This window comes from Pundamilia nyererei, unplaced genomic scaffold, assembly GCF_000239375.1.
Source record: "Pundamilia nyererei isolate P.nyererei 1_Seehausen unplaced genomic scaffold, PunNye1.0 scaffold00121, whole genome shotgun sequence".
NCBI lineage: Eukaryota > Metazoa > Chordata > Actinopteri > Cichliformes > Cichlidae > Pundamilia > Pundamilia nyererei.
The window spans coordinates 1714405-1741517 of NW_005187522.1; the positions used below are offsets into that span (position 1 = coordinate 1714405).

The 27113-nt window shown below is 40.4% G+C and overlaps 2 protein-coding genes across 4 annotated transcripts in view; one reads left to right on the top strand and one right to left on the bottom strand.

Moving 5' to 3' along the window:
• The window catches only part of npc1 (Niemann-Pick disease, type C1), an 18256-nt gene extending 6518 nt beyond the window's left edge, over positions 1 to 11738 (top strand). Inside the window, exons 7-25 of the mRNA XM_005742569.1 lie at positions 4 to 86; positions 191 to 558; positions 1153 to 1379; positions 1708 to 1808; positions 3089 to 3191; positions 3277 to 3466; positions 3705 to 3887; positions 4376 to 4490; positions 4929 to 5056; positions 5354 to 5488; positions 5612 to 5701; positions 5963 to 6153; positions 6304 to 6419; positions 6835 to 6964; positions 7067 to 7252; positions 7958 to 8189; positions 9244 to 9357; positions 9533 to 9695; positions 9780 to 11738. Coding sequence (XP_005742626.1) covers positions 4 to 86; positions 191 to 558; positions 1153 to 1379; positions 1708 to 1808; positions 3089 to 3191; positions 3277 to 3466; positions 3705 to 3887; positions 4376 to 4490; positions 4929 to 5056; positions 5354 to 5488; positions 5612 to 5701; positions 5963 to 6153; positions 6304 to 6419; positions 6835 to 6964; positions 7067 to 7252; positions 7958 to 8189; positions 9244 to 9357; positions 9533 to 9695; positions 9780 to 9862 — 2938 coding nt within the window. The 3' untranslated portion in view covers positions 9863 to 11738. The remainder of the gene's footprint in view (positions 1 to 3; positions 87 to 190; positions 559 to 1152; positions 1380 to 1707; positions 1809 to 3088; positions 3192 to 3276; positions 3467 to 3704; positions 3888 to 4375; positions 4491 to 4928; positions 5057 to 5353; positions 5489 to 5611; positions 5702 to 5962; positions 6154 to 6303; positions 6420 to 6834; positions 6965 to 7066; positions 7253 to 7957; positions 8190 to 9243; positions 9358 to 9532; positions 9696 to 9779) is intronic.
• A 4243-nt stretch (positions 11739 to 15981) lies between these two features.
• Positions 15982 to 27113, bottom strand: part of cables1 (Cdk5 and Abl enzyme substrate 1) — a 24587-nt gene continuing 13455 nt past the window's right edge. For all 3 annotated transcript variants that reach the window (XM_005742571.1, XM_013913246.1, XM_005742570.1), the window contains 6 exons: positions 24946 to 25045; positions 23107 to 23263; positions 21708 to 21811; positions 19010 to 19116; positions 18674 to 18881; positions 15982 to 17710 (listed from right to left, as the gene is read on the bottom strand). In XM_005742571.1, coding sequence (XP_005742628.1) covers positions 17570 to 17710; positions 18674 to 18881; positions 19010 to 19116; positions 21708 to 21811; positions 23107 to 23263; positions 24946 to 25045 — 817 coding nt within the window. In that variant the 3' untranslated portion in view covers positions 15982 to 17569. The remainder of the gene's footprint in view (positions 17711 to 18673; positions 18882 to 19009; positions 19117 to 21707; positions 21812 to 23106; positions 23264 to 24945; positions 25046 to 27113) is intronic.

The following is a 27113-nucleotide window of genomic DNA, read 5'->3' on the forward strand; positions in this document are numbered from 1 at the left end:
CAGGAAAAGAGCTATCACATCTGAGTATGGCCCCATTTTGGACAGTAATAACCCACTGTCACTTAACAGTGATGATCCTGATCAAGGTACAGCTATGAAATGTCATTGAGACTGCATAATTTCTCCAAATGTGTCTTGATGTAATTACCACACAGCCCAAACTAAGTTCTAGGTATTTCCTACCTTTCAGTAAATGCATCATGCTGTGAAACGCTGGGTGAGCGTTTTGAGAATGGCCTGCGGATGCTCTTCAGCTCCTGGGGTTCCTTCTGCGTGAGGCATCCATTTCTCATCCTCTTCTGTTGCCTGGTACTGGTGGGAGCCTCAGCTGGGGGCCTGGCCTACATGCGCATCACCACCGACCCCGTTGAGCTCTGGTCATCGCCCAAGAGCCAAGCTCGTCAAGAGAAGGATTACTTCGACAAACACTTTGGACCTTTCTTTAGAACTGTGCAGCTCATCATAACTACTCCACTCGAGCTCAATGAGACCTACAATCCGTATTTTGGAGGATCTTTCCCATTCGGTTCGGTTCTGAACAAAGAGCTCCTGCATCAGGTGAGTTGAAGTCAGACTGGTTTGAAAAAAAAACCCAATTGGCCTGTATTTGTATAGCGCTTTACTTAGTCCCTAAGGACCCCAAAGCGCTTTACGCTACATTCAGTCATTCACCCATTCACACACTGGTTTATTTTGGAAGCCTGTTCAGTCTACTTTGACTATTTTTGACACATATAAACTATATAGAAGTTTAAACAAAAGGTATTAACGAACCATCCAAATATTTCAATGAGGTTAGATATGATTTAATGCTCTCCCAATGTACACAAGCGACTTTCTTATCTTCAATAAATAAATAAATACAGCATCATGGTGTCTCTGTTTTGAGCGTATCCTTGGCTAATATATTCCACATTAATGGCATTGGCTGAACATGCAGACTCACGCAGGTTTTCAACCAGAGACCGTTCTGCTGTGAAGCAACATTGCTAACCACCGAGCCACAATGCTGTCAGTGTGTAAATTCTGTAACAACGTCACTGTTTCCTTTGTTAGATAAAATAGAAGCTTTGCACGTGAAAAGCAAGCAAATTTTTCATACGGTGGTTAAAAGGTTCTCCTTTCTTTTTCCATTTTCTTTCAACTTACCAGGTCCTGGATCTGCAGCTTGAAATTGAAGGCCTCGTAGCCTCATATAATCAAGAATCCGTTACCCTGAAGGACATCTGCTTGGCTCCTCTGGCTCCGTACAATGACAACTGTACAATTCTTAGTGTCCTAAACTACTTCCAGAACAGCCACGCTACACTGGATCACTTAATGGGAGATGAATTTTTTATCTGGGCTGACTATCATGACCACTTCCTCTACTGTGTCAGGTAAAAGTATTTGTATCTGTTTTATTGATAGATTTAGCCTTTACTTTTCTTATCAGCTTGTTTTAATTGCTGTCACATTTGTGTTAAATGTCTAAGAAATATTTTTAAAAGTTAAAAAAAGCAAACCAACAATTGAAAAATGGCACCTGCAGTTAACAAGAATCTCCTTTGTGCAGTTGAGGTCACTGAAAAAAGTGTCTTCTTAAAATAGTGCACTCAAACTTCCTCATTCGCTGTCATGTGCAATAAATGTTTATGTGACGCAGATTTCTGCAAACCCTTACTGACGGTTGTCTTTAACATAATTGTTTTCTCTTTGCTTGTGCAGTGCACCAGCTTCCCTCAACGACACCACTATGCTACATGACCCTTGTTTAGGCACCTTTGGTGGCCCTGTCTTCCCTTGGCTTGCACTGGGAGGATACGATGGTGAGTTGTGAAGTATATTCACATGACTTCGGTTTGACACAACTTCAATCAGAGCATGGGGGTTATACTGGCACAGCTTTTGTATGTTAAAAGTTGTTTGGACGCCACCCTGGTAGTTAAACTGTTGCATTGGGGGGGAAACTTGCGTATTCACCAATTCCGAATTTTGTTTTAATGAAATTGTACTTTTAAGTTGCATGCAACACGTTTCATAGAAAAGCAATTCTAAGTGCAAATCATTACTGCTGTTTGTCCCAGAACTGTGGGAATAGTTGTTTTGTTTTTTTTTGTTTTTCTCCCCTACAGTAGTTACATAATTGGTTTACAGCTTCTCGTATTATTCCTTTATTGAGTTTTACTGCGCTGAAAGAAACACTTTGGTCTTTGATCACTCGCTGTACTCTGCATATAAACTTTCCATTTGTAGCAGTGTACGGAGGGCCTAAAGTGCCAAAAATTTGATTAGAAATTATAATAAAATAATGGAATAGATTTTTTAAAAAAAGTGCCATGAAATGCATACAAAACAAAGAATGAAAAAAAAAAAAAGAGATAATTCTGTGCAAGTTAAAAGCAGGAAAAATCCAACGGGGGAAATAACATGTGTCTAAATTTCAGTGGTGTTAAGTTATAAAATATATAAATAGGTAAATTAAAAAATAATAATAATAGTACTACAGTGCATGATTGTTGTAGAAGAAAATGTCTGGCCTTCCAAATGACTGATTATATAATTCATTTATACCTACATTAATTTAATTTTATTCATTTTATGTTGTAATATTTTGTTGGAGTTACCAGGGAAGGATGGGTTTTGTAATAACTTTAGAGGGGACAGCTCAGGTTGGAGACAAGTATCGGGGCGAGGTTTAGATGGTGTTGGGCTATGTTGCAGTTGTAGAAGTGTTGATTCAGAATAAACTGTGGCATTGCATTTATTATAGTGTAGTGCAACATCATTAGAACTGATCTTGTACTACAATTAGAAAATGAAAAACAAATGACTTAAGTACTAATAGCAAGAATATGGAGCATTACTAGATCTGAAATGTTGCATCCAAATAAAGCCTAAATCAAAAGTAAGAACAACTTCCCATTTTTGTCTTCAGCCAAGTGTGACGATGTAATTTAGAAGCCATTTTAATCTGTACACTTTTTCAAAAGGAACATTAAGCAATAACTGTCAGTTCAGTAATCCTAATTATTATGATTGATAAATGAGAAGCATTTTAAGTGGTTCATGCATCTTGTTTTTTGTATTCCTTCTTTTCCCACTACAGACACAAACTACAACAATGCCACTGCGCTCGTGATCACTTTTCCCATCAACAACTATTTGAATGATACCGTCAGACTGGAGAAAGCTCGGGCATGGGAAAACGAGTGAGACAACAAACGATCAATAAGCTCACGGTAGCTCAAGATGCTGCTCGTACGTTAACATCTGGGTTTTTTGCTTCCATTTCAGGTTCATCAAATTTATGAAGAACTTCAGCAACCCCAACCTGACCATCGCTTTCAGTGCAGAGAGGAGCATTGAAGATGAGATCAACAGAGAGAGCAACAGCGACATCAGCACTGTGGTCCTCAGCTATGGCATTATGTTCATCTACATCTCCCTGGCCCTGGGTCACATCCACAGCTTTAGAAGAGTGCTGGTAAAAATTAAATTCTTTTTCTTCACTGTGCATGTGCTTTTAATGATCAGTGAACATAATCCATGCCTGAAATAGTTTGACACATTATGCTTTGTAACTCCTCCTTCCTGTTTGTGACCATAGAATTTAACACATGACTTTAATTTAGCTAAACTGGATCAACATGATTGGCAGCTTTTTTTTCTAGTCATGCATAAAGTGTGCACATAATGGGCTTTTTATACTTTTGCCCCTACAGGTGGACTCTAAGATTTCCCTGGGTATAGCAGGTATCCTGATTGTGCTGAGCTCTGTGGCCTGCTCACTGGGGATCTTCAGCTACTGTGGTGTCCCACTAACGCTCATTGTGATTGAGGTCATTCCCTTCCTTGTGCTGGCTGTTGGAGTGGACAACATCTTTATCATAGTACAGACATACCAGGTAAGCTCTTTCAATCCAGTCCATTAAACTGACACATAATTAACAAGTGGTTTGCCATATAATGTGGTGCTACTCTAGACCTTTATTAATATTAAATATAACTTATTGTCCAGTTTTCTGTCTCTCTATTATGTTTTTTTTTTTTATTATTTTCTTATAAGCATAACTAAACGTTCAGATAATGAGGTCAGCTTATCTGCAAGTGATCCATGTTTGCCAAAAGGTCAGTCAGGCTGACAACCAATCAGAGTAAAGAGGGGGTGGTCTAAATAGAAGGGGAGATAAGATGGCATGTTTCAGATGGATGATGAACTGAGGGGCTGCGCTCAAGCCCAGTGTAAGATTAATAAGGATTATTTCGAACGGTGAATCATGTTAAGCTACTCTGGTGAGTCCAAGAATAGAAAAATGGAGCTGTAAATAAAAATGGGTCCCTTTTGTACCAGCTACGTGTACTAAATTGGTTCTTCATTTGTATTTTCGAACAGAGGGATGAGCGGATGCCACAGGAAGAACTCCACCAGCAGATCGGTCGTATTCTTGGAGACATCGCCCCAAGCTTGTTTCTGTCCTCCTTCTCTGAGACTGTCGCCTTCTTCCTGGGTAAAATAGATCGGTTATTACATTTTCCTTTATTACTACATCAAGTACACAGACAGCTCTCAGATCAAACTGCTCTTTTTATCATCAATACCTACCCTGACATAGTGTTCATACAACAGTGATTGTATAATAAATGCTCTGTAACACTGTTTGTACTGATGGGACTATTTCAAATCTCTAACAACTGAGTCACTTGGCAGTGACGGTGCTATTTATTTCACTCTTCTGACTGTATGCCAAGGCTGTGTAACGCTGATTGTCTGAATCTTGATTCTAATAGTGTTTGTTTCCATTACACTTATCAAAGGCATTAAAAGCTGGAAATTTTTTTTTTTTTTTTTTTTTTTGGTCCGAATTGTTGCCATGGCCACAAAATGTGTCAAAGTGCCCTGGTGAGTCACATACTGATAAAATAATTCTTTTCTTTTTCTTTTCCAGGAGCGCTGTCCAGCATGCCAGCAGTCAGGACGTTCTCCATGTTTGCTGGCTTGGCTGTTTTTATTGATTTCCTTTTGCAGATCAGTTGCTTTGTCAGCTTGCTCGGTCTGGACGCTAAAAGGCAAGAGGTGAGACGATCATATGAACAGAGTTAGAGATTTACAGACTGAGGGTTTATGGAGATGTTTTGCCAAATATTTAAGCTGAAAGTTTCAGTCCCAGCAAACTCTTAATCTAATTTTGAGGAGATTTAAAATGAAATTGGTGCAGTGATGTTTCTTCTTATTGTTCAAATTTCCTAGTGGAGTTTGGAGTGTATTTGAATCTCAATAACAAATGTTTGAGTGCATATTCTTGATAGTTTCAGACTAGGTCAGTAGTGGTAACGTACACTTATCAAATGCTTTGTTGTTTGTGTCTAATAGAGGAATCGACTTGATATCTGCTGCTGCGTGACGCTGCCAGAAGGACAGGAAATCAAAACAGATGGCTTCCTGTTCCAGTTTTTCAAGAAAGTCTTCGCCCCATTCATCCTCACAGAGTGGGTGCGACCGGTCATAGTGAGTACCTCAGTGCAGTCATGCACGCCTGCCTTTTAATAATTAGCTAAAAAACAGGTTTTTGGGTTTGATTTGAAGAATTGTTTATCATGAGCATGCATTCATGATCATTGTTATTTATAGGTGGCAGTGTTTGTGGGAATGCTCTCCTTCAGTATTGCTGTGGTGAATAAAGTTGAGATCGGACTGGACCAGAAATTATCCATGCCGGATGTAAGTTTTATGTACACCATTTCAACCATTTTGATACTTTTGGAAAAGTTTGTCTACAGGTTGATTGTAGCAACACTCAGCAGTGACATTGAAATTTGTAGTCTGGTTAGTTTGCTGCTTAGTCATTCAGGAAGCTAAATCATGCATGTAATGTGCCATAATTTCTCACAGCTGTGTGTGTGGGGGGGCATGGAACAAGCACGATATCTTGTCTCACATCCTTTTTCCTGCGGGCAGCTCTGACAGTTTCTTTCTCTCTAGGACTCGTATGTATTGCAGTACTTCAAGAACATGAGCGAGTATCTCCACACTGGAGCACCTGTTTACTTTGTGGTAGAGGAAGGTCTCAACTACAGTAGCCCAGAGGGTCAGAATGCTGTGTGTGGAGGGGTGGGGTGTAACAACAACTCCCTGGTGCAGCAGGTCTACACAGCCTCACTTATAAGCAACTAGTAAGTCTGAGCTCCTGATCCAACTGTTTAAGTGTTTGTGTAAATTAATATATCAATTGCTAAACTTTAGATCCTGCAAAGGTTTTGAAACCTGTCTGCTTTGATGTTGTGATGCCAGAGCTATTTATTTATTTGTTCTTCTGCTTATAGCACAAGCATTGCCAGCACACCATCCTCCTGGCTGGATGACTACTTTGACTGGGTGAAGCCTCAGTCCACCTGCTGTCGGTACTACAACACCACCGGGGCCTTCTGCAATGCCTCCGGTAAAGTTTTATTCAGTGCTTTGAACGCTTGTTTCATAACCCCATAACCCTGCCGTTACAATGGGCCAGTCTGGCCAAAGGTTTTTATTTCTAGTTCTTCATATGAAACAATGGCTGTAAAACATATAATCCATGCCAAAACAACAAGGCAATATAAGAACTCAAACGGTTAAAGTAAGGTGCATTACATTTTTCAGAACAAAAACAAAAAACGGGTGCAGGAATCTGTATCCATGGTGATGATAATGTAATAATGTTGACAGTGTGATCTGTATATATTGTATGTTAATCACCTCTATGTTGTATATCAGACTTTCCAAAACATTCACTTGTTACTTTATTAGTTTTCTGTTCTTGTGTTTTTTGTCACAATAAATGTGCAGAATTATATGTACTGATTAATGTATTTTTCCAGTGGTGAACTCGTCCTGTGTATCCTGTCGGCCAATGACTCCCAGTGGAAAAAAGAGGCCTGAAGGAGAAGACTTCATGCACTTTTTACCCATGTTCCTGTCTGACAACCCCAACCTGAAATGCGGAAAAGGGTAATTTTAAAGCTCTGTCGACATCTCCTCCTCCTATTGAAAGCACTGTGTACCAGTTTTGTTGTGGATTATGATGTTTCACTTCTTCCCATATTCCTCTAGTGGCCATGCAGCCTATGCTGCCGCAGTTGACCTGTATCCCAACAACACAGGGGTAGGAGCCACGTACTTCATGACTTACCACACCATCCTAAAGGAGTCCCCAGACTATGTAGAGGCTCTGAAAATGGCTCGAATCCTGGCCAAAAATATCAGTGAGTCCATGGACCACAAAGTTTTCGCCTACAGGTAAGACCTATCGTATCAACCTGCCGCGCATATATATAAATCATTTTATAGTTCTTTATTAAAGTTTGTTCCAAATGAAAAGTTCTCAGTTTCAGCCGCTGTTTTATGGTTTATGGTGGTGTATGCTGAATTTTTTTGAACTGAAACTTTAGGGTTATCAGAGGTGGGGAAGTAGGTTGTAGATAAACACACAGCAAAGAAAACAACATTGCAATACAATACAGTACAATTTTATTTATATAGCAGATTTAAAACCAAAGGTAGACCAAAGTGCTTCACAATAATGCAATAAGTTATTGATATAAAACATTAACGAAGTACAAAAACAGGTGGGAAGCACCAGGAGTGGGGGCTAAATAAAATGGGTACGGCACCTCAGGGTCAATTCAAAATATAAAAATATTATCTAGGAGAATCAGGAATAATGCAGTGAAAGGTTAACATTTATGGAAATGCAGATGTTTGACATTAAAGCGTTTTCTGTTCTCTACAAATTTCACTTTATTTTTTTATGAAATTACATTTGCTGTTTGTCAGAACAGGATGATTGGTAACTAGTTTAAAAATGCAATGTAATAAAGCCACAGTTCCTTGTTGTTTTTAAACATATAGACCAATATTTCAATACAAGTATTAAACACATACTCTTTTATCTATTGAGATAACAGTTTATTGCTAACTAATGTGTCTTCTCCTCCTTTGCAGCGTCTTCTACGTGTTTTACGAGCAGTACCTCACCATCATGAATGACACGATCCTGAACCTGTGCGTCTCGCTGGCAGCCATATTTGTGGTGACGACGGTGCTGCTGGGCTTCGAGCTGTGGGCAGGCGTGCTGGTCAGCATTACCATCGCGATGATTCTGGTCAACATGTTCGGTGTCATGTGGCTGTGGGACATCAGTCTCAATGCAGTATCACTTGTGAACCTGGTTATGGTAAGAGCACCTTGAATTCACTGGACTCGGAGTTTAGGTTTGATAGAGTGAGCCTGTTTTACACTGTAATCATGTGAAAGTCTATCATTTAACCAAAATATCCACTTTAATACAGTGGAAAACCAAAAAGCTTTGTATTTTAAACCCAGATTTTGTTGATTTTGTTTTCTATTGCATGCTTTTCACAATACAGTAACAACTAATCCTAATATACTGGTTCATTGAGCGTTAAGTGTTTTATATAGGTGTTGTTTTTTGTGATATTATTAAAGATATAACCTTTAATAGCTCAGTCACAGTAGGAGAAAAATGCCAATTTTTTCTGCAAATAGGAGTAAAATCTGTGGTTGCCCAGTGATTGCGCTGAATTCGTTTTTTTTTTTGTTTTTTTTTAAACTTTAACATCCAGCAACTCATTGTAAGCAGTTCCAGCAGCTACTTGAGTCAATTGCACAGATTGCCTTGTGGGAGGCAACCTGTCTTCAAACAATCACAGTCTGACTGCAATCAGTGAGACAAATTTCCAAATTCTCTCACTGTTAAACACCTATAGATTGCAAACACATCTTTGCAATCAGTGAGACAAATTTCCAAATTCTCTCACTGTTAAACACCTATAGATTGCAAACACATCAGTGATTCCGGTGGCTGCCAGCTTGACTGTGTTCTCGGTATATTTGTATATAAAAGCAAGGTTGCCATGGCCGATGTCATTTTGTGCTGCTGCCTCCAGCCACTGTTTCCCCAATTGTTACTGTAGAATAGGTGAAACGGAACACAATGTAGGTGTAGTCAAGTTTTGTTCCTGTTTGCATCTGGTTCACACGCTGTACCCTTTAAACTGGGACTGTTTACATTTTCAGTCCTCCAATCAGGGATTTTGTCTTTGCAATGTAACAGTGTCCCTAAAGGTTTGCAGATGTGTTGGCAAAGTAATATGTTGTATTAATTTAAAAAAAAAAAACACAAAAAAAGATTAGAAAACCTCACACAGAATAGAACTCCTGAATGTTCATGTTGGTGGTGCTGAGGTGTTTCCTGTCCTCTGTTGCAGAGCTGTGGGATCTCGGTGGAGTTCTGCAGTCACATCGTGCGAGCCTTCACCGTCAGCGTGAAGAACAACAGAGTGGAGCGTGCTGAGGAGGCCCTAGCTCACATGGGCAGCTCAGTAAGTTTTTCACCTCTCATTAAATCCACAAGAGGGTGTCGTATTATGATCTCTTTTGGCTTAAAGAATAATTTTGGCACTTTGGTAATGCAGTGCATAAAAAAACTGCTAGATGAAAGGGTCACGTTTACTTTTAATTATCACTGCCTCATATAACTTTTTCCTCTTTCTGCAGGTTTTCAGTGGGATCACATTAACAAAGTTTGGAGGCATCTTAATCCTGGCACTTTCCAAGTCGCAGATCTTCCAGGTCTTCTATTTTAGGATGTACTTGGCCATAGTGCTGCTGGGGGCGGCGCACGGCCTCATCTTCCTCCCTGTACTGCTCAGCTATATAGGTCAGTAATGCGGTAAATAGAAGAAACAAGTGCACCAATATAGAGGCTGTTTATACTGACTTTAACGTGTTTGACTCTTCACAGGTCCGTCAGTGAACAAAGCAAAGGTGTTTGCTGCTAAGAAGAGCTGGTCTGGCACAGAAAGGGAGCGCCTACTCAACTACTAGCAGCTTGCTTGAGCCAGTGAACAATGAACTAACTATTTGTCTGTGAGCGACGTGCGTGGGTGTGAGCGCGAGCAATTTCTGTGACCACTGACGCACTCGTCGTCATTGCCACTACTATGCATGGATTTCACTCAGGAATATACTTTGGGAATGGGAGCGCCAGAGGCCTTGCCCGAATACATACTTACCGAACTTCCTCCGAAGACTTTGGATCCCACCAATCCTCCTCCTTCCTCTTCCGCCTACTCACACTACAGGATAAGTATGACTTCAGAGTTTGAAGCTTGAGCAACATACCACAGAACAGACACTTTGCCAGTCTGAATGTGGGAGATTCACCACCCCCGGCATCATTTTACAGACAAACCCTCAGTCAGTTCCAAATGGTGCGTGTGGTTCTGATTCGAGAAAACTAAAAAGGGTGATATTGGTTACTTTTATTATAAATGTATATAACCACAAAAACATGTAAATGGATTTTGTCAAAGCAGGACTTTTATATAGCTATTTGATATTATACAACATTAGAGCTAATGATGATAATGGCATCACAGGCTCTTATGATATCTGGCATTAGCATGAATCATAACTTCAGCTTCACATCACACAAAACGACACATCAAGCAAATAATGATCCACCACATTTTCCAATTCCAGCGATTTGACCCCAGTGGGCTGCGTGTAAACATTTTCTAAGGTTAATCAGGTTTAACAAAGCAATACAGAAACTATGCTTAGCAGCAGCGTTAAAGAAAGAGGACTTTTTCTGCATCTGGTGGATATAAACGCCATCAGTGTTGAAACACTGTGACACAGAGCCCAACCAAAACATTCCATATATGTGCATTCCGCATTGTTTGCTTCCACATTGGTAGTTGTCGCTTTTTACTTTCAAACCTGCTTATTTATCTTTAGTGCCTCAAGCGACTGCAGATGTGGATTGTTGGACTTAAATGCAGCCAGAATGCATGTTGATGCCAGGTGCAAAGGGAGCCATGGTGCTTAGAACGGTTTTATATTGAAGTGTTTAGATACAGTTACAGTGCAACGTGTTGCACCAAGAAGGTGGAGAGATGCGGCTTCACATTCAGCCATGAAAAAGCTTTCACAGGACTGAATTAAAATACACTTATTGTGCTGTGCTCATCTAGAGTCATCCCTTCACCTTTTTAATTTATTATGTAGTTGATTTTTAACTATTAAAGTTTTGTTACCATGCATTACTGTCTTAGAATTCCTTCTGGTGTCCTTTTAAAAACAAAAACAACTAATTTGTGGGCACTCTGAAATTGTAACTACATTCCAGGACCGTGTTCACTTGCTTCACCCAGGTCACAGCACGTCTGATACGGGTGACGGCGTCTCTCCACTAAAGGAGGTGAACTTTTTTTTTTTTCACACCCACAGTGTACTCTGCTGACACCATTAATACCTCCCATTGCTTCCCATTTATGGTTCCATGTTTGTTTTTTAGTGATGCAGTGATATTGTTTGGAATTTGAACTGGATATGAAGAATGCTTTTGCACAGCTGATGTAATCATTAATAATGAATTGTGGTGTTTTTGTTTTCTTTTAATAGAGCTGTGCTTTAACACAGTTAATCGTGTCTAAAATGATGAATTTTGTTGTCAAAACTGAATTTAACCTTTGGGATTCTTAAGTTTCTAAATATTTTAAAATAAAATAAATGGTACTTTTAAAAATACTGCAGAGCCTACTTCATGTTGTTTTCAGAGTATATGCTATAAATCTTGCTGATGTAGCTTTTTTTTGTTGTTTTTCTTCATTATTTTCAGTGCTGTGAACTGTAACTGTAGCAGACGTTAATGTAGCATAACCCACTCAGTAAATGTAGCTGAGGCTGCTCAGACTGACCACTGTGTGGCGCCTGAATCCACGCTCTCAGTTATGTAGTGGAAGTGACCTAATTTTTATGGTTTGCAGAGACGCGGTCCTGCAGTGCTTTTAATTAGTCAGTGAATCAGTTTTCTGCAGCATGTCACTATTTCACAGCTACACAGACGTCTTAATGGAGCTGATTGTTTAGCATCAAAGTTTTGCAGCTTTTTGGAAATCAACACCAACACTTTGGGGGCCATCAGTCACAGTCGCATCCCATTTGAAAGCAGTTGCCAAACCTAGAGCTGTCTTCTTCCTGCCAGCATGTGTTGTTGTGACTGTCTGTCGAGCACTGTTGTCACACAATCCTCCAGCTCATGACTTATTTATCCACTGCCCCGTGAGAGCAGGGAGTGTTCTTTGAATCAGGCAGACAGGTTGTAGGAGTACTATTATGTAAGATGTGCGAGGCTTGCCTCTCACTGGACTCTGACCTGTCCTCATCTTTCATTATGACAGAGACAGATGTGCACAGTAAGGTTATTTTAGAAAAACAGGAAGCATGGCAAACATTTCGCTACAACCGTGTGTGTGTGTGTGTGTGTGTGTGTGTGTGTGTGTGTGTGTATAAAATCAGCTGGTGTGAAATTATTTCCTCTGCACTACTGTACAAGAATCTCTTAAATACGAGACAAATTTTGCTTGGTAGTAACGCCCAGAATAGATGATGACTCATGATTATTCCTGAAACCCAAAACCTGAAACTAAAGTGAAAATCGAAAATTGTGGTCTGGAATTGAAACTAAAGATTAGTTGATTTACTAGTCTATAATTTACCAGCAGCCCAATAAAATTCTAGTTATTATTACAGCTGCTGAAAAGTTTGGGTTACCCATGTTGTTGTTTTTTCAAAAAAGAGAAGCACATTTGTTTTTATCTAGCTACATTAAATTGATCAAAAATGTACATGACCATGATTAAGTGTCATTCATGACACATTGTTTATAATTTGTAATGTAAGCTTGTGTTGGCACAACTAAAGCTGTTTTACTGATTAAAGAAGCAATAAAAAAGGGTGGTGTTTTTCTGCAACTCATCAGCATTTTTAAGCTTCTAACAGATGAAGGTTGCAAGCAGGGAACTCAAAGCCGAAGCTTCCATATTTACTTCTCCCTGCACAAACCAGCACAGCTTGGCTCTGATAACTTTTCATTAAGTTAACCCTTGAGGTGTCCGTTTGTCAGGCTAGAGCAGGGGTGCCGAATCCCGGTCCTCGAGAGCTACCGTCCTGCAGCTTTTAGATGCATCCCTACTCCAACACAGCTGAATCAAATGGTTTGATCTCTACAGCATGCCATCATGTTTGGCAAAGGCCTGATAACAAGCCATTCATTTGATTCAGGTGTGTGGGAACAAGGATGCATCTAAAAGCTGCAGGACGGTAGCTCTCGAGGACTGGGATTGGGCACCCCTGGGCTAGAGAGTCGGGGATCCTGATAAACCTCTGGGGGCGGGAAAAAAAAGAAAAAAAGAACCAAAGTTGTTTTCTACTGCTCTGCTCTGTCTGGAGCCAGTGTGCACGGTTTTGTCAAAGGTCTCAAGTGTTTTTAGCCATTCTCTTCATCTCTTACAATAAACAATAGAACAAAATGTTTCTGAAGAAATTTCTTCGGTTTTTGTTTTTTTTTTTTTTTTGTTTGTTCATTTTTTTGGGTTTTCCCGAATAGATTTTGGACATCGAAATTTGTTGCATCTTAAGATTATTCTTCGAGTCAATCAGCTTTTTAACATGCTAAACCAGGGGTGGGCAATCTCAGTCCACGAGACCTGGTGTCCCTGCAGGTTTTAGATGTGTCCTCGAACCAACACAGCTGATTTAAATGGCTAAATTAGCTCCTCAACATGTCCTGAAGTTCTCTCAGAGGCCTGGTAATGAACTAATCATGTGATTCAGGTGTGTTGACCCAAGGTGAGCTCTAAAACCTGCAGGGACACCGGCCCTCGTGGACTGAGATTGCCCACCCCTGTGCTAAACAATGATTGTTGGTTTAAAAAAAAAAAAAGGGGTCTAGTTGTGTATATTTTCTAATAACCACTTATATTTCATCTTTGCAATACCATCTACTTTTTGTGCAAAGTGTGCCAGCTCACCTAATCGCAAACCTACTCGAGGTAGATTTCATTTCTGTGAAAGGTTACAGTATGTTGTGTAAATCCCCCACATACAAAGTCACCGGGGATGATTTTATTATTTTAAAAAAATCTCATTGTATAATTTGTACTGTGACACTGACTGCTGTCTGGATGAAGGTGACTCTGGATTATCAGCAGCTGGAAACTATATTATTTTTTTCTTAGGTAACAGGACTATTCTACAAAATAATCTGTTAGCTAATACTGACTGTTTTTAACACAAGTGTATCCTGGTAGATTTTAAATTCTGAAATGTCATCTATCACCATCGCATCTGCTTTCAAAGATCAAACGTAAAGCCTCGTCCTTGAACTCGCACTGGAGCGTCCACTCAACCTACTTAACAAGTTGATCTGTGTGTCCATCAATAAATAAGTGGAAGAAGCATTTAATGACCTGCTTTGCGTCACTGGTTTTTTGTTACAGTGGGCTCAGTTGTCCCTGAAATAGACTCTTGGGGTGGAACAAAAGAGATTAGGTAGCCTCGTCAAACATGAGGAGAGGATCAGATTTTTAGGTCTGCCTGCAGAGTTTTCCCCTCCTGACCGTGCAGCAGCATTAGAAAAATAGCACAGTGGTTACTGAAAGATGAAGCAGATGTGAACAAAGAGACCACCGAACTCGCTGCTCAACAGTAATTTGCCTCAATCCTTAGCTTTCATCGTTTCCTTGTTTACAAACTGTACATGATGGAAAAGCCCTGAGTCACTGTATCATGACAGGAAAGGGGGGAAAATGCCATTTCAGCCAAATGTTGTTATTTTAAAGGGAAGGGCAATAGGCTGCAGCTTGCCCCAAACGATGGTACACATATTTTCACAATGAGGGTCACTTATGTGTGAGCAGCGCTCAGGAAGGGCTGTCAATAGATCCCTTTATGAGGTGGTGAGGGGGGAATTAGGCCCTCAATGGAGGGGACTAAGCCATGTAGGACATGTGCCCACACTCAGGCCTGACCTGTTTGTTTTGATGGCAGCACGAGACCGGCGTGACTGCAGGCCTTGTTTACTTTGGACGTGTCAGGAAGAGGACAGTTCCCACTTGATAAGAAACAGACCTCTCAGATTGCATCAGAGGAGCAAGTGCAGAGATTTTCAGTGAAAGCAACTGAAGGGAAGCATGGTTTCATGCACCTAAGAGAGATACTGGTGCAGGCACTGTGCAAGTAGCTCAGTTTGTTCCAGCTATTTTGGATTTTGTGCAATATTACATGTGCTCAAAATAAATCCACAATATCGGCACGTCAAACTGACATTACCCAACTTTAAGTGTACAGCAAGACTATTTATCAACAAAATAATATGCATTGTCTAAAAGATGAGTTACCTGCCAGCTCGATTGTGCTGTACAGTTATAAAAACAATACTTACAGTTCGACTTTCTTCCCTTTCTGTATTATGGCATGAGCTCAGGTCAAGTATGCAATAAGTGTAGCTTGCATTACAACATGATTAATGTATCTCAGCATGCAGGCCTATTGTAGACTATATCCTGCAACAGTGCAACACTAAGGGAAGGCTTTCAGGTCTGTTTCAGATGGACGGTTTGCACTGGTTAAGCCTGAAATTATGGTACATTGAGCCTGAAAACTGTGGGAGGACCTGGTTTATCAGGTTTAGATGATGGGGGAAAAAAACTAAGGTGGCCCAATGTTTTGTTTTTGTTGATTTATTTATTTTTAAATTAAAGCAGTAGTTACAAAACAGGGCAAATGGAAAGAGAGGGGAGACATGAGGTCTAAGGGGTGCTGCAACTATGGTCACTATGCTAACATGCTAAGTAGGTGTAATGATTAGCATGGTCCAATTGAATATTTTTAGCTGGAAATATTCATTCCCTCATTTACTAGTAATAAAAAACTTATCATATCTGAACAATATTAAGTTTGATGACGCTGGAGCCAAAGAATTTGAAACTTATTGGAAAACAAAGGCAGACACATTCCACTAAATCTAGTCACCATCACTTATGCGCAGCAGATTTGGGTAAAGCAAGAAAGAAAAAAAAAAAAGAAGCATGCATCAGTCTTTTTCTGTTTTGATTGAACAAGCAAAGCAATTTATTTACACACACACACACACACACACACACACACACACACACACACACACACACACACACACACACACACTTTAGTGTGCATCTTACAACAACGTCTTTGGGCTTGCAAACAAACATAAGCTCAGCATTTTTACCCAACTTTGAATCAAGACAATCAAAAGCGGTTTGGTTTCATCTCGTGATCATTTCAGCTCATAATGCTCTGAGTAGCATCAAATACCATCTTTCTCTGTCGCCTCAGCTTCTGATTCAGTGGAACACTGGTAGTGTGCGAGACAAGTGCAAGGTAGGAAGCAAAAGATCAAGTTGTGAAAGTGACATGCCAGAAAAATGGAATGAATCACCTTTAAGTGGTCGCGCCGGTCGAGATGTTCAGTACTTTTTGTTTTTTAATAAAAAAAAAAAAACATTGTGGATTTCAAATCAAATGATGATTCAAGGTATACGTAAATGTTTGATCTATGACTAGATCCCACGTGAGATTTTGCCTGGATTTTTCCCCTCTGCAGAGATCAGAGAAAGGTCAGAGGTCAGGGTCAGCTAAAGAGATGCATCTCTGCAGCCTGTAAGGGCTCAAACATACTTATAGTTACTGGCATGTCCTCTCGGCACCCGAGCATCCTGCGGATACTGATCACTGGTCGATAGCGTGTCCTCAGAACAAGCATCTGTTAAAGCACTGTAAACGTGCTAGCGATACACTCTAACATAGAGCACAGAAAATTCAACTCTGATAAAAGACTGTGGTAGAAAAATGAATGGAACACTTCAGTGAAAAACAGGAAGTCAAAACTTCTCGGCAGGTACCTGCGTACAAAGAATCACTACTTTTCATGCAGACTGTGGTTGGAAAACTGTGAATAAACCATAAGAGAGAGAAAAAATAAAAACTGAACGGTCCGTTCCAATGTCTTCTGTACGGTGCTTACGAAGACCACATACTTTTCAGCAGGGGCTACTTCAGGGTTAGTTCTCAAGCTTGTTAAAAGTCTGAAAAACCGTCACCCTGCCCCAGTGTCTTCTTCAAAAAAAGTGCACTTTTAATGAAAACATGATTCACGCTGAGGAATAACAGTCCAGCCACAAAACCAGCCTCTTAAAAGGCTTCTGTTTAAATTGTATGCAGCTCATGAGGCAACCAATCATAAAAAGTTTACAAAAAGATTAAAGAAAGGATCAAATTGTTACAATCACGGATTGTTTTAACTGACAAAGATCACTATCAGATTCAGTTGTTTTTTTTAAAAAGAGCCTCGTGTCAACATGAGGACTAAGAATACAAAATGATGAAGGATGCGATGTGAGAGATGCAAACTAGAAAAACCAGCTTGCTTCCAGACGGTTGAACCCTTTTCTTTCAGTCCATGTAGTGATGCCGAATGCAGAAGTCAAACAGTGTTTAAAAACATGTGTCCCTTTGGCTGATGTCGGTCCAACGAGGGGAAGGAGTCTGTAGTGATCAGTGGCTATGGCTCGCCAACAGCCAGAGGTACCTTGAAGTGATCAAACAGAGACGAGGAGAGAAGACAGAGGATGGATACTGTGGTAAATGTGGAAAGCTGGGAGATCAGAAGGAGAACCTGGCGGTCGTCCTCCTGATGGATCACTAATGCTAGGAGGTCTGCAGGAGGCGTCTGTAGTGAGGCATGATCTCGTGCTCTGGCAGGTGCAGATTAAACTCCAGCGCCACCAACACGGGGAACTCGAAGGCTATCAGCTCTCTGCGGTTCACTCTGAACCTTTCCTCCAGTTTCTGGCAGAAAAATAAAGCAAGTCCGTGTGAGAGGAAAAAAAAATGCTTCGACTCATAATCTTCTTATTTAGATTTATTTATTTTTAACCCTGGATGTCGTAACACCTGGCCCTGCACTGCTCACAGCACACTTGGCTCAGAAGTGTGAAAGTGACGGCTTTATATTTAGTCGCCGTGTGCAAGAAGCCAACAAATGGTCACAAAAAGTGGAGCATTTGCTACTCTAACAGGGCTTTATATATTAAATATTTCCTTCTCTCATAATCATACGATGCACTTCTTTTATTCACTTGAAATTGAAAACCTGAAACTGCACTTTTTGGAGATTAAACACATTGAAAACTAAAAATATGTAAAAGGTTTGTTTTTATTATGCCGCTGTGGTAATGTGAGGGTGGACTTTAGGACCCTGGGGAACTGGGTGGGGTGTGCATCCAGGTACCAGGTTGCCAGGTGCAACTCAGCACATATCTCACCACACCCAACCAGAGGTTAAGGGTTCAACACTAATTCCCTTGGATTCCCAGTTAAATAAAGCTGTTGTTAAAGCATTGAGGAGACTAGCAATGTGTTACCCTGTAGGGGGGAAAAAACAAAAAGCTCTCCTATTTAGAGATTCGAGCTTCAGGCCCTGTTCTCACAAATTTTTTTTCTCAGGTCAATTAAATATTAGTAAGTTTTTGAAACACTTTATCTTGTAGACGGCTTATTACAGATGATGTTATGTTGTGTAGGCTGTTTAAAGTTACACTTGAACCCTGAGGGGTCGATTTTGCCTCATCAGCTACCCACACCCAGCCCAGTGGACTCTGTCACTGAGAGCAGTGAAAAATGATGCTCAAATATTTGGAAAGAAAGCCCTCTCCCTTTGATCAGAGTGAACTGACCCTTTAATCTCTTGTACTGTAATTAAACATTGGGGTTGGATGGGGGAGGGTTGGATGTGTGCATGAGGAAGCTTACATCTATAAGAAGTTTGACCTCCTGTTTCTTCAGATCACCCCCGATCTTGGCTGCCAGCAGGACACAAGCTCCAGCGCAGAGTTTACGGTTCTGCTTGTTTAGTTTGCCTTGGAGAACGAGTTTTTCAAAGTAGACGAAAGCCATGGCCACCGTCGGTTCCTCAAAGCCACACTCATCCTGAGCCAGTTTTCTTATCTCCCTTTTCAAGCTGCACAGAGTTAAAAAAAACAAAAACAAAAAAAGAACAAGGAAGGAAAAATGAAGAGAAAGAAGTTGGTAAAGAAAACAAAAGAGCTTCTGTTAAGGTGAATATATTCTGTGTGGTGTTTGTTTTACCTCCTTATTTTGCTGAGTGTCAGCTTTATGTGTGGGAATTTTTCCTTGAAGGTTTCGTTCATGTCCTTTTTGAGGTCAGAGGGTTTCACGTATTCAATGACCGTAGTCTGGAAAAGAAAACCAGAGGTGGTGTCAAAATAACCACACTTTCAATCGAGTAATTAATCCTAACACTTCACACGTGATACATTATACTGTGTCAATATTTATTTGAAGAAAAATAAAAAACTAAATGCAGGAGCAGCTGTGTGTAAAGCTGTAGTTGCATAGCAGCAATAACTTGAAGTAACTGCTTTCTCTGGAAAGTTGTGAAAGACCTTTGGCCCACTCGTCTTTATGTTGCTGCAGTTCATTGAGGATTGTGGCCTTTCGTTTATGCGCAGCTCTCTCAAGGTCCTGCAGCAGTATTTCAGATGGATTGAGGTCTGGACTTTGAGTGGGTGCAATACTTTGTTTTCTGTTTCACTCATGCTGTTGTAGGTTTGCTGCTGTGCTTGGCATCACTGCCCTGTTGCATGACCCAATTTGTCCTACAGCCCAAATCATCACCGCGCCACCACCGTGCCTGACAGTTGGCAGTAAGTGTGTGGCCACAATGCACAGCACCACGGTAAAACAAATAAAACAACCACAAAAATTTCCAATTATGTCTCGTCCATTTTCTCCTGGCATGACTGGTAAGTCTTCTAAACAAGCTAAACTTGTTCACCACCTGGCTGCTACTTTCCCTCTTAATTCCTATGGAAGCAGTGAGGGTGTATTTAATTTTTCACACACTGCTTCTGCATTTTGACTTTGCCTTCGTTAAATAAATAATGACATTATATAATATGTTGTTCTTCTGAGGTTGCATATGAAATGATTTTGGAACCTAGTAGAGACCAGATAAATTTTTTTATTATGTCCTGACACATAAAACCATAGAAATGATGAAAGAGTGTGTGGTTTGTTTGTTTTTGGGTTTGTTTGTTGTTGTTTTTTAAAACCAAGACTGTAAATTTTTTTAAATTGCTCCGTGTCACAAAAAGTAGCATTAAAAGACAGTAACAAGATAAACTGATGCCATCCATCCATCCATTCGCTTCCGCTTATCCTTTCCAGGGCGCTGGAGCCTATCCCAGCTGTCATAGGGCAAAAGGCGGGGTACACCCTGGACAGGTCGCCAGTCTGTCGCAGGGCTAACACACAGGGACAGACAACCATTCACACTCACATCCACACCTAGTGGCAATTTGGGTTATCCGATTAACCTATCCCCACAAGCTGCATGTCTTTGGACGGCGGGAGGAAGCCGGAGTACCCGGAGAGAACCCACGCAAACACGGGGAGAACATGCAAACTCCACACAGAAAGACCCCGGCCTGATGGTGGAATTGAACTCAGGACCTTCTTGCTGTGAGGCAACAGTGCTAACCACCGTGCCACCGTGCTGCCCTGATAAACTGATGCCTTTGGCCAAATTTTAATTCATCATGACGGCCACAAACTATTTAGCAGTCAATCCCACACAGATGGTTCTGCTGCTAAAAGCAGGATTTTCAGTTTCTCTGCATCTTTCCATCTTATTTTAGCATTATTTTAATCTTAGTTTTCAGTTTTATATGGTTTATAGATTTATTTATTTTTTTAACTTGCCTTTCTAATGTCTGTTAAACAATCCTTAGCCACATCATACTCAAAGCATGCCATAACAAGCGCTGAGTCACACTGGGAGAGTTTAATGTGTGGGTGTGAGTTTGGGCTAGGAGTTAGATCCCTGTCGAGGCCTGTCTATTAATCCCAGGATTAAAGGTCCATAAAAAAAAATTGCTTTTGTTGCTCTGGGATGGTGAATTTGTAGTTTGAGAGCTGATAGGACCAAATAGGGAACCTTCCTTGGGTGTAACCCATTTACTATGCAACGTCGCCAGAAATACAAAGAAGACTTTCAATATGCACAGATAATTTTATCCCCTGTTTGAACCTGAAAGCTTGAGAGTCAGGTCTCCCAAGCAGCCTGTGTCCAATTCCTGAAGTGCTGAAAATTCACTGCTTCCATTGCGGTAGTAAACACAATAGCTATTGTTGTCAAGAGTAATTGGAGGAAGAGAGGACAAAAAAAAGCCTGGCCTTGACTAACATTTCAACTGTGTCAGTACTCGTTGTGCATTCTGCCAGTCTCCACAGCGAAAACTGAACCCTGGAAAGAATGAGGAGGGAATCGGGCCGTTTTGTTTTTTCCCTCGCTTTTCAAACCAAAATAAAACATCCACGCTTTTCCGGAAAAGTAAAAAGAATGATTAGTGTTGAGGGAGAGCCACAGTAGCTCTTTAATAGCTACTGCCAACTACACAGAGATAAAGTATCTGCATCGTTTCAGGCCCAAAGCGGTGGGAGAGCGTCTCATCCAGTGACCTTGCTGATAAAGACTAAATAAGCAGATAAAACTGAGGATTTTTTATTTTTGGTGAAGGAACCCTTAGACAAATATTTCTGGTTTTATTGTTCTCTGTTGTGGTGGGAAAACTGAGCACAGAACCCCAGCATGATAAAAAAAAAAAATTAAATAAAAAATACCAGTGAGATATTTCAGAACATTTCAACAAAACATCTCAAAGCAAATGAAGCTGCGGATAAAAACCACCATTCCTTTCTGCTCTCAAGAGGCTACGAGGCAGCAGTTGCTGCTGCTGTTGTGATTAGATTAGTATTTTCTCACCATGTAGGAGGGGAAGATGAGGACTCTCTTGTGTTTACCACAAGGCCACTGTGGGTCATCCAGCAGATTAGGGTCGTACTCGCGAAAGTCCCCGAAATCATTCCCTGCCATTTCCACGCAAACAACGAAGGTTGAGTCAGATTTTGAATTTCATGCATTTCCTTTTTCAATAAAAATATACAGTTAGGGCCAAAAGTGCTCGGACAGTGAGACCATTCTTCTATTTGTACACCAACACAGAGCATTTTAAGATCAAATAATCATGGTGTGACTGACATGTGGACTTTGAGCTTTAATTCGACAACTTTACCCAAAATATTTGGCATTAAATGTTTAAGAATTACACCGAGCTATAGACAACGGGCGATTATGGTTGAAAAATTCCAATACAGACTGAAAATGGAAGAAGAATACCAGACTGGGAGAAATAGTTGCCATACAAAGTGAAGAAATGACTTGAATTAAAGTAACTTAAATTATTAGAAGAGGCAGATTTGCTCCAACTCATTGTTTTTCTACATATAAACAAAGCAAATAAAATAAAGTTATAAATGTTTAGGAATTAAGAGCAATTTTTATTTGTAGTCCCCCATGTTCAGAGGCTCAAACAATCCTTATCCACTTGTACCGAGAAGCGTCGTCTCATCAGTTCTGCGACGTTTGGCTGAATCTGAGCAGAGAGCATAGCCCTGGCCACGTCACAGTCCAGCCTGCTATCAGCGCTCACATCATAAACAAACACTAGTGGCCCAGTTGCACTGGCAACCATACAAGCCCACAACACAACACCTCCTGTAGCACATTTAGCAGGTAATGTGGTTGAATCACAGACTGTTTCTTTTCACTTTATTTGAATATAATTATTATTATTATCATTATTATTTTGTACACTATTCTGATATGAGGAAATCTTGCTTTCAAGATTTTTCTTTTGGATTGTACGGGCTCTTTTAAGTTTGTTTAGATGCTCTCTGACAAAGTCTAACTTGTCCTTCCTGTTTTTATGTGTAACCAATAGCTGTTGCTGATCTGGATGGTGAAACGCTTCTTTTTAAGAATGAGACAGATTTTTTTTTAGCCTAATTACGGCCTCTCAGCTCCAGACGTTTTATCTAATCAGTTTGTCGTGAATAACAGGGTCTCACCTGGCCTAGAAATGCTCATCAGTGAGCTGTCCAATTAATTTTGTGCCTCTGAAAGATGTGCAAGGCTTTTGTTATACCCTATGAATTAAAGCTTAATGTTTGTACTTCAATCACATCTTGATTTAAAATAAACTGATGTGGTGTACAGAGACAAAATTGCCAACCCCCCCCAGAAAAAAAAAACAAGCCCTCATTGTCCAAACACGTGGACCCAACTGTAGTAAACGATGAAAAGGTAAGGCCTGCAAACCAACCTGTGTCTAAGCTGCTCTGGTTGCTGTTGGCTCGGGCCAAGCTGAGGCTGCGGTGGCTTGCGTTGCGAGACTGAGAGAAGGACGAGGTGGAGTCGATTGTGTTTCTTCGGCCACCCAGCACATAAGTGGGATACAGGAACTGGGTGTACGACACAGTCTGCAAACACAGATACAAATTATTATGTCTATTCAGTAGAGCCAAAAAAAAAAAAGACTTGCTCGCTCTGATGTTAAACCCGTTCAACCTATTAATGTTATCAGATCCGTTTTCCAGCACAAGAGGACCACAAATAAGTATTAGCACTAACAGTGTCCCAGTATAACGTACCCATGAGACATCACACACAATAACAAGAGACTGGAACTGAGTTGGCTAAAAGGAATGCAGTTGTTATTAATGTGCTTAATTGCACATGGGGCGTTTGGACTCCCCTGACAGCAAAATAGTGCCAAAAAAAAAAAAAAAAAAAAAAAAAGGCTCATTGCACGGGGTTCTGGAAAAAAAAAAATCATCTCGCTAAGCACTAAAAAATAAAAAAGCCTTCCACTTCATTTTCCTCATTTATGAAAACTAGACAATGTTTATAACCAACATTAATATTTAAATGGAAGTAATTTGTGCGAGAAGAAACTTTTATAAAATTCTAGCTTCTGTAGCAACTAGCAAGCTAGTTTGCTAGCTAACGTCCATCAACAGTACAGCACTTCTGAACTATTACGATGCTAATGTGCCATTTTTAGCCAACCTTAACCATTTTTGGCCTTTCTGTATGTGCAATAATGTGCACAAGTCCCTCATTTCTTTATAATTTGCTGGAAAAATGAGAAATCTTTGCTAAAACATATGTACAGTTCTCCAGACCTCTTGAAGGACATTCAAAGCTCTTCTTTGGATGTTGGCTAACAATCTCTGTTGAGACGATCACACACTGATTCAAAAATGTTGACGTTCTGGCTCTGGAGAGGCCACGACCAAAATCTGACTGCACTTCATGCGTTCATAATTCCATCAGTTTTGATAAGATCTCAAACACCACTGGCTGAAATGCAGACTCAAACCATGACAGAGCCTCCACCATATTTTACAGACAGCTGTAGACACTCACTGTTATACCTCGGTCCTGACCTTTGTACATAAAGATGACGATTTAAACAAAAAATAAAAATTAAAAAAAATGGATTAATAACTCCATAAGACCTGTTGCAGATGACCTTCAGTCCAGTTCTTGTGCATTTTGCCCCTTTCTCCCAGTTTCCTTTCCCTAAAAATGGCTTTATGCAAACACTTTCACTGACACAATTTTAGCAAATAGTATATGGATCAACTGAAAGGACAGATGTAGCTCTAAACTGCATTTTTACTCATTTCTTCAGGCCATACTTTTCAGATATTGTCCTTGTTTTAGGTCAGCCACTTCTTTTATTTTCCACCTGTCTTTGAGTTTCTGGCTAATAGCCCTTTTGAAATCCCCTTGTTGGTGTAAAAATCCGGTTTTATGCTGTGTTATCTTTGGCTTTCTTGTAGATTCAAATAAAGAAGTGAGAACAATTTATATGTTTTGTAAAAAGTAAGGTACTTGTAACAAAGTTCCTAAAGATACTTTGCAAAGTTGTTGGGTATTTGTCGATGACACCCTCGAGTTAGGTGCCTTTTTATCAAAGACAAACTTTAAAAAAAAAAGCTTTAAAAGTTATACCAAAGTCTGACTTTTGGAAACAAGATATAAAGAAATGAATGGTGGTTTAAGACTTCTGTATCAAGTATCCAGTGAAGTGTCCCAGTAAACACACCAATCTATATTGATCCACCACACATACACATATTTGCTGGTTTCTCACCTTTCCATCTGCTCCCAACTCCACTCCCTCCAGCCCAATCACCATCTCCCTGGCGCCTCCTGAAGGATGCCGCTGACGCCCTCCTTCCAGCTTTGCATCCCTAACGAGAACAAGACTTTTTTTTTTAAAAAACAGATCTTTCCTGATACAAAGTTTTCCTGCAGCTTCTTTAAACTCCTTTTCCTTAGCAATCTTTCAGAGGCCTGTTCTAGCTCACCTCTTCACTTACACACTCTCCATTTCACAGATTTGGGTCCTGCATCGATCTGAGCTCATCAGCTGGCCTAGTTTCTGTAACCGCTCGTGTCTTTGGGTGCATCTCGGGGCAATCAGTAATAAAGTGCGCCCTTGGGAGGCAGGACGGAGTAGAGTACGGTTTCGTTCTAGCAGGCAAGCCTCTTCAAACTCAGCTGCTGCCTGAAATGCCATACTGCTGTGGGAGATTTGTAGGTCAAAAGCTCTCCTGAAGCAGAAAACAGATGGCCAAAGAGGGAAGTGTGTCGGTGGAGCTTGACCGACACATGGCCCAAATCAAATATACCATAATTAAAGTAAACACTGTTTACTGCTAAGATTTAACTTGATGCGATATTTTTAGGTCGCTGTCAGTAAAAGCTAATTTAAATTGTGTACAGTGACAGAGAAGATTACATGCCTGCAGTCTGCCACAAAGAATAACCGATAACACTGATGGTAAGCTGAAGGCTAAGTCTTTCCAGCGATTTGTGATTAAAAGGTTGGTAGAAAATTAAAATGCTCTAAGCAGGAGCTGATATTCATGTTCTCCCATTTTTCCTTGGGTTGAAATAAAGTCCACAGCTATTAAAATGTGACCTGTTTGCTGACAGATAAATTTCCACCTGTGTTTGTGTTACATTAACTTTAGCCTTATCTCAATATTTGTACTGTTGCAACATTTCACAGCGGCGGCAGAAAGTACAGGCTCTACACAGTCTTGTTTTTCTGCGGCCCCCTTATCTTTCCTTTCCTTTGTCTTGCATTCTCTTTAAAATGTCGTTCATACACAAAGCGTTAACGACAAGGCGGGTCCTCACATGACTATGCCAGTGTTTTGTTGACATGTGGGGCCAATCGGTTTTCATGAAAACAGCGTTATCTGGCAGACAGGCACGGCAGGACACGATGATGACAGATGCATCGTAGACACGGAGATCCCCAGGCAGTGGACCTCTTACAGAACAGTGAAAATCAAAGAAGAAAGGGGGAAAAGAAGAGATGGGAAGCTTTCTAGGGAGAGCGCTTTTCTATGAAGCCATCCAGAAAATAAAAAGGTTTTGCTTCATTTGGTTGAGAATACAGAGAAATGAAAGGAAATGACAGGAAAAGCTGCTCAGCAGCATGCACGAATAGGAATCACTGGCGCCAAACATCTGTATGTTAGTATTGGTGAAATTCTTGCAAAGTGCTCGTCACGCATGCTTCGAAATTCAGCGTCAAGAAAGTAAAAATAACCACAGCTTAAACAACTTTGACCCCATTACAAATACTTCATAGTTCACACGAACAGTCGAGGGTGACTGCTTCCAATTATATTCCAAAGTCTTTTTTTTTTTTTTACTTCAAATATCCCTGTGAGGTAATTCATCCCGCATTCGATCCATGTAATTTTTTCCACTCCGATGCCAGAAGTGTTCCTTAACGTGCCAGAGAAACATCGGAATCCAGCGCTGCTAAAGAGGAAACATGCAAAGTCTACACGGGAGTGTTTGAACTCAAAGAATTAGCCCATGAAAAGACAGTGATGACCCACAGCCTGAGGTTTAACCGCCTGAAGCCTGCTGCATTCCACCTTCTTAGTTTACGAAAGTCCGAGCTGGACTTTGAGCTGCAGATTTAACCATGTATTTAACTTCTGTATTGAAAATTTGCAAAATTACTCAAGATGCAAGGCATACCAGTCTGCTGAATGTACTCTGAAAATAAATAAATAATTTAAGTAACAAGTTGTCTAATAAAATATTTTTGAGTTTTGGCTGACCCAGCCAAAGTCGAGCTGGAAATGGGCGATTAGTGTGAAGGAGCAGTGAAACGTGCTTATCGGAGAGCCCCGGGAGGTTTATTAACCCTTGACCTTGCACTGATTGGCTGGCTTAGGAAATTCCCCGCTCTTCACTAGGCCGTGGTGTGTTGCTTTTCTTTCTGTGCAT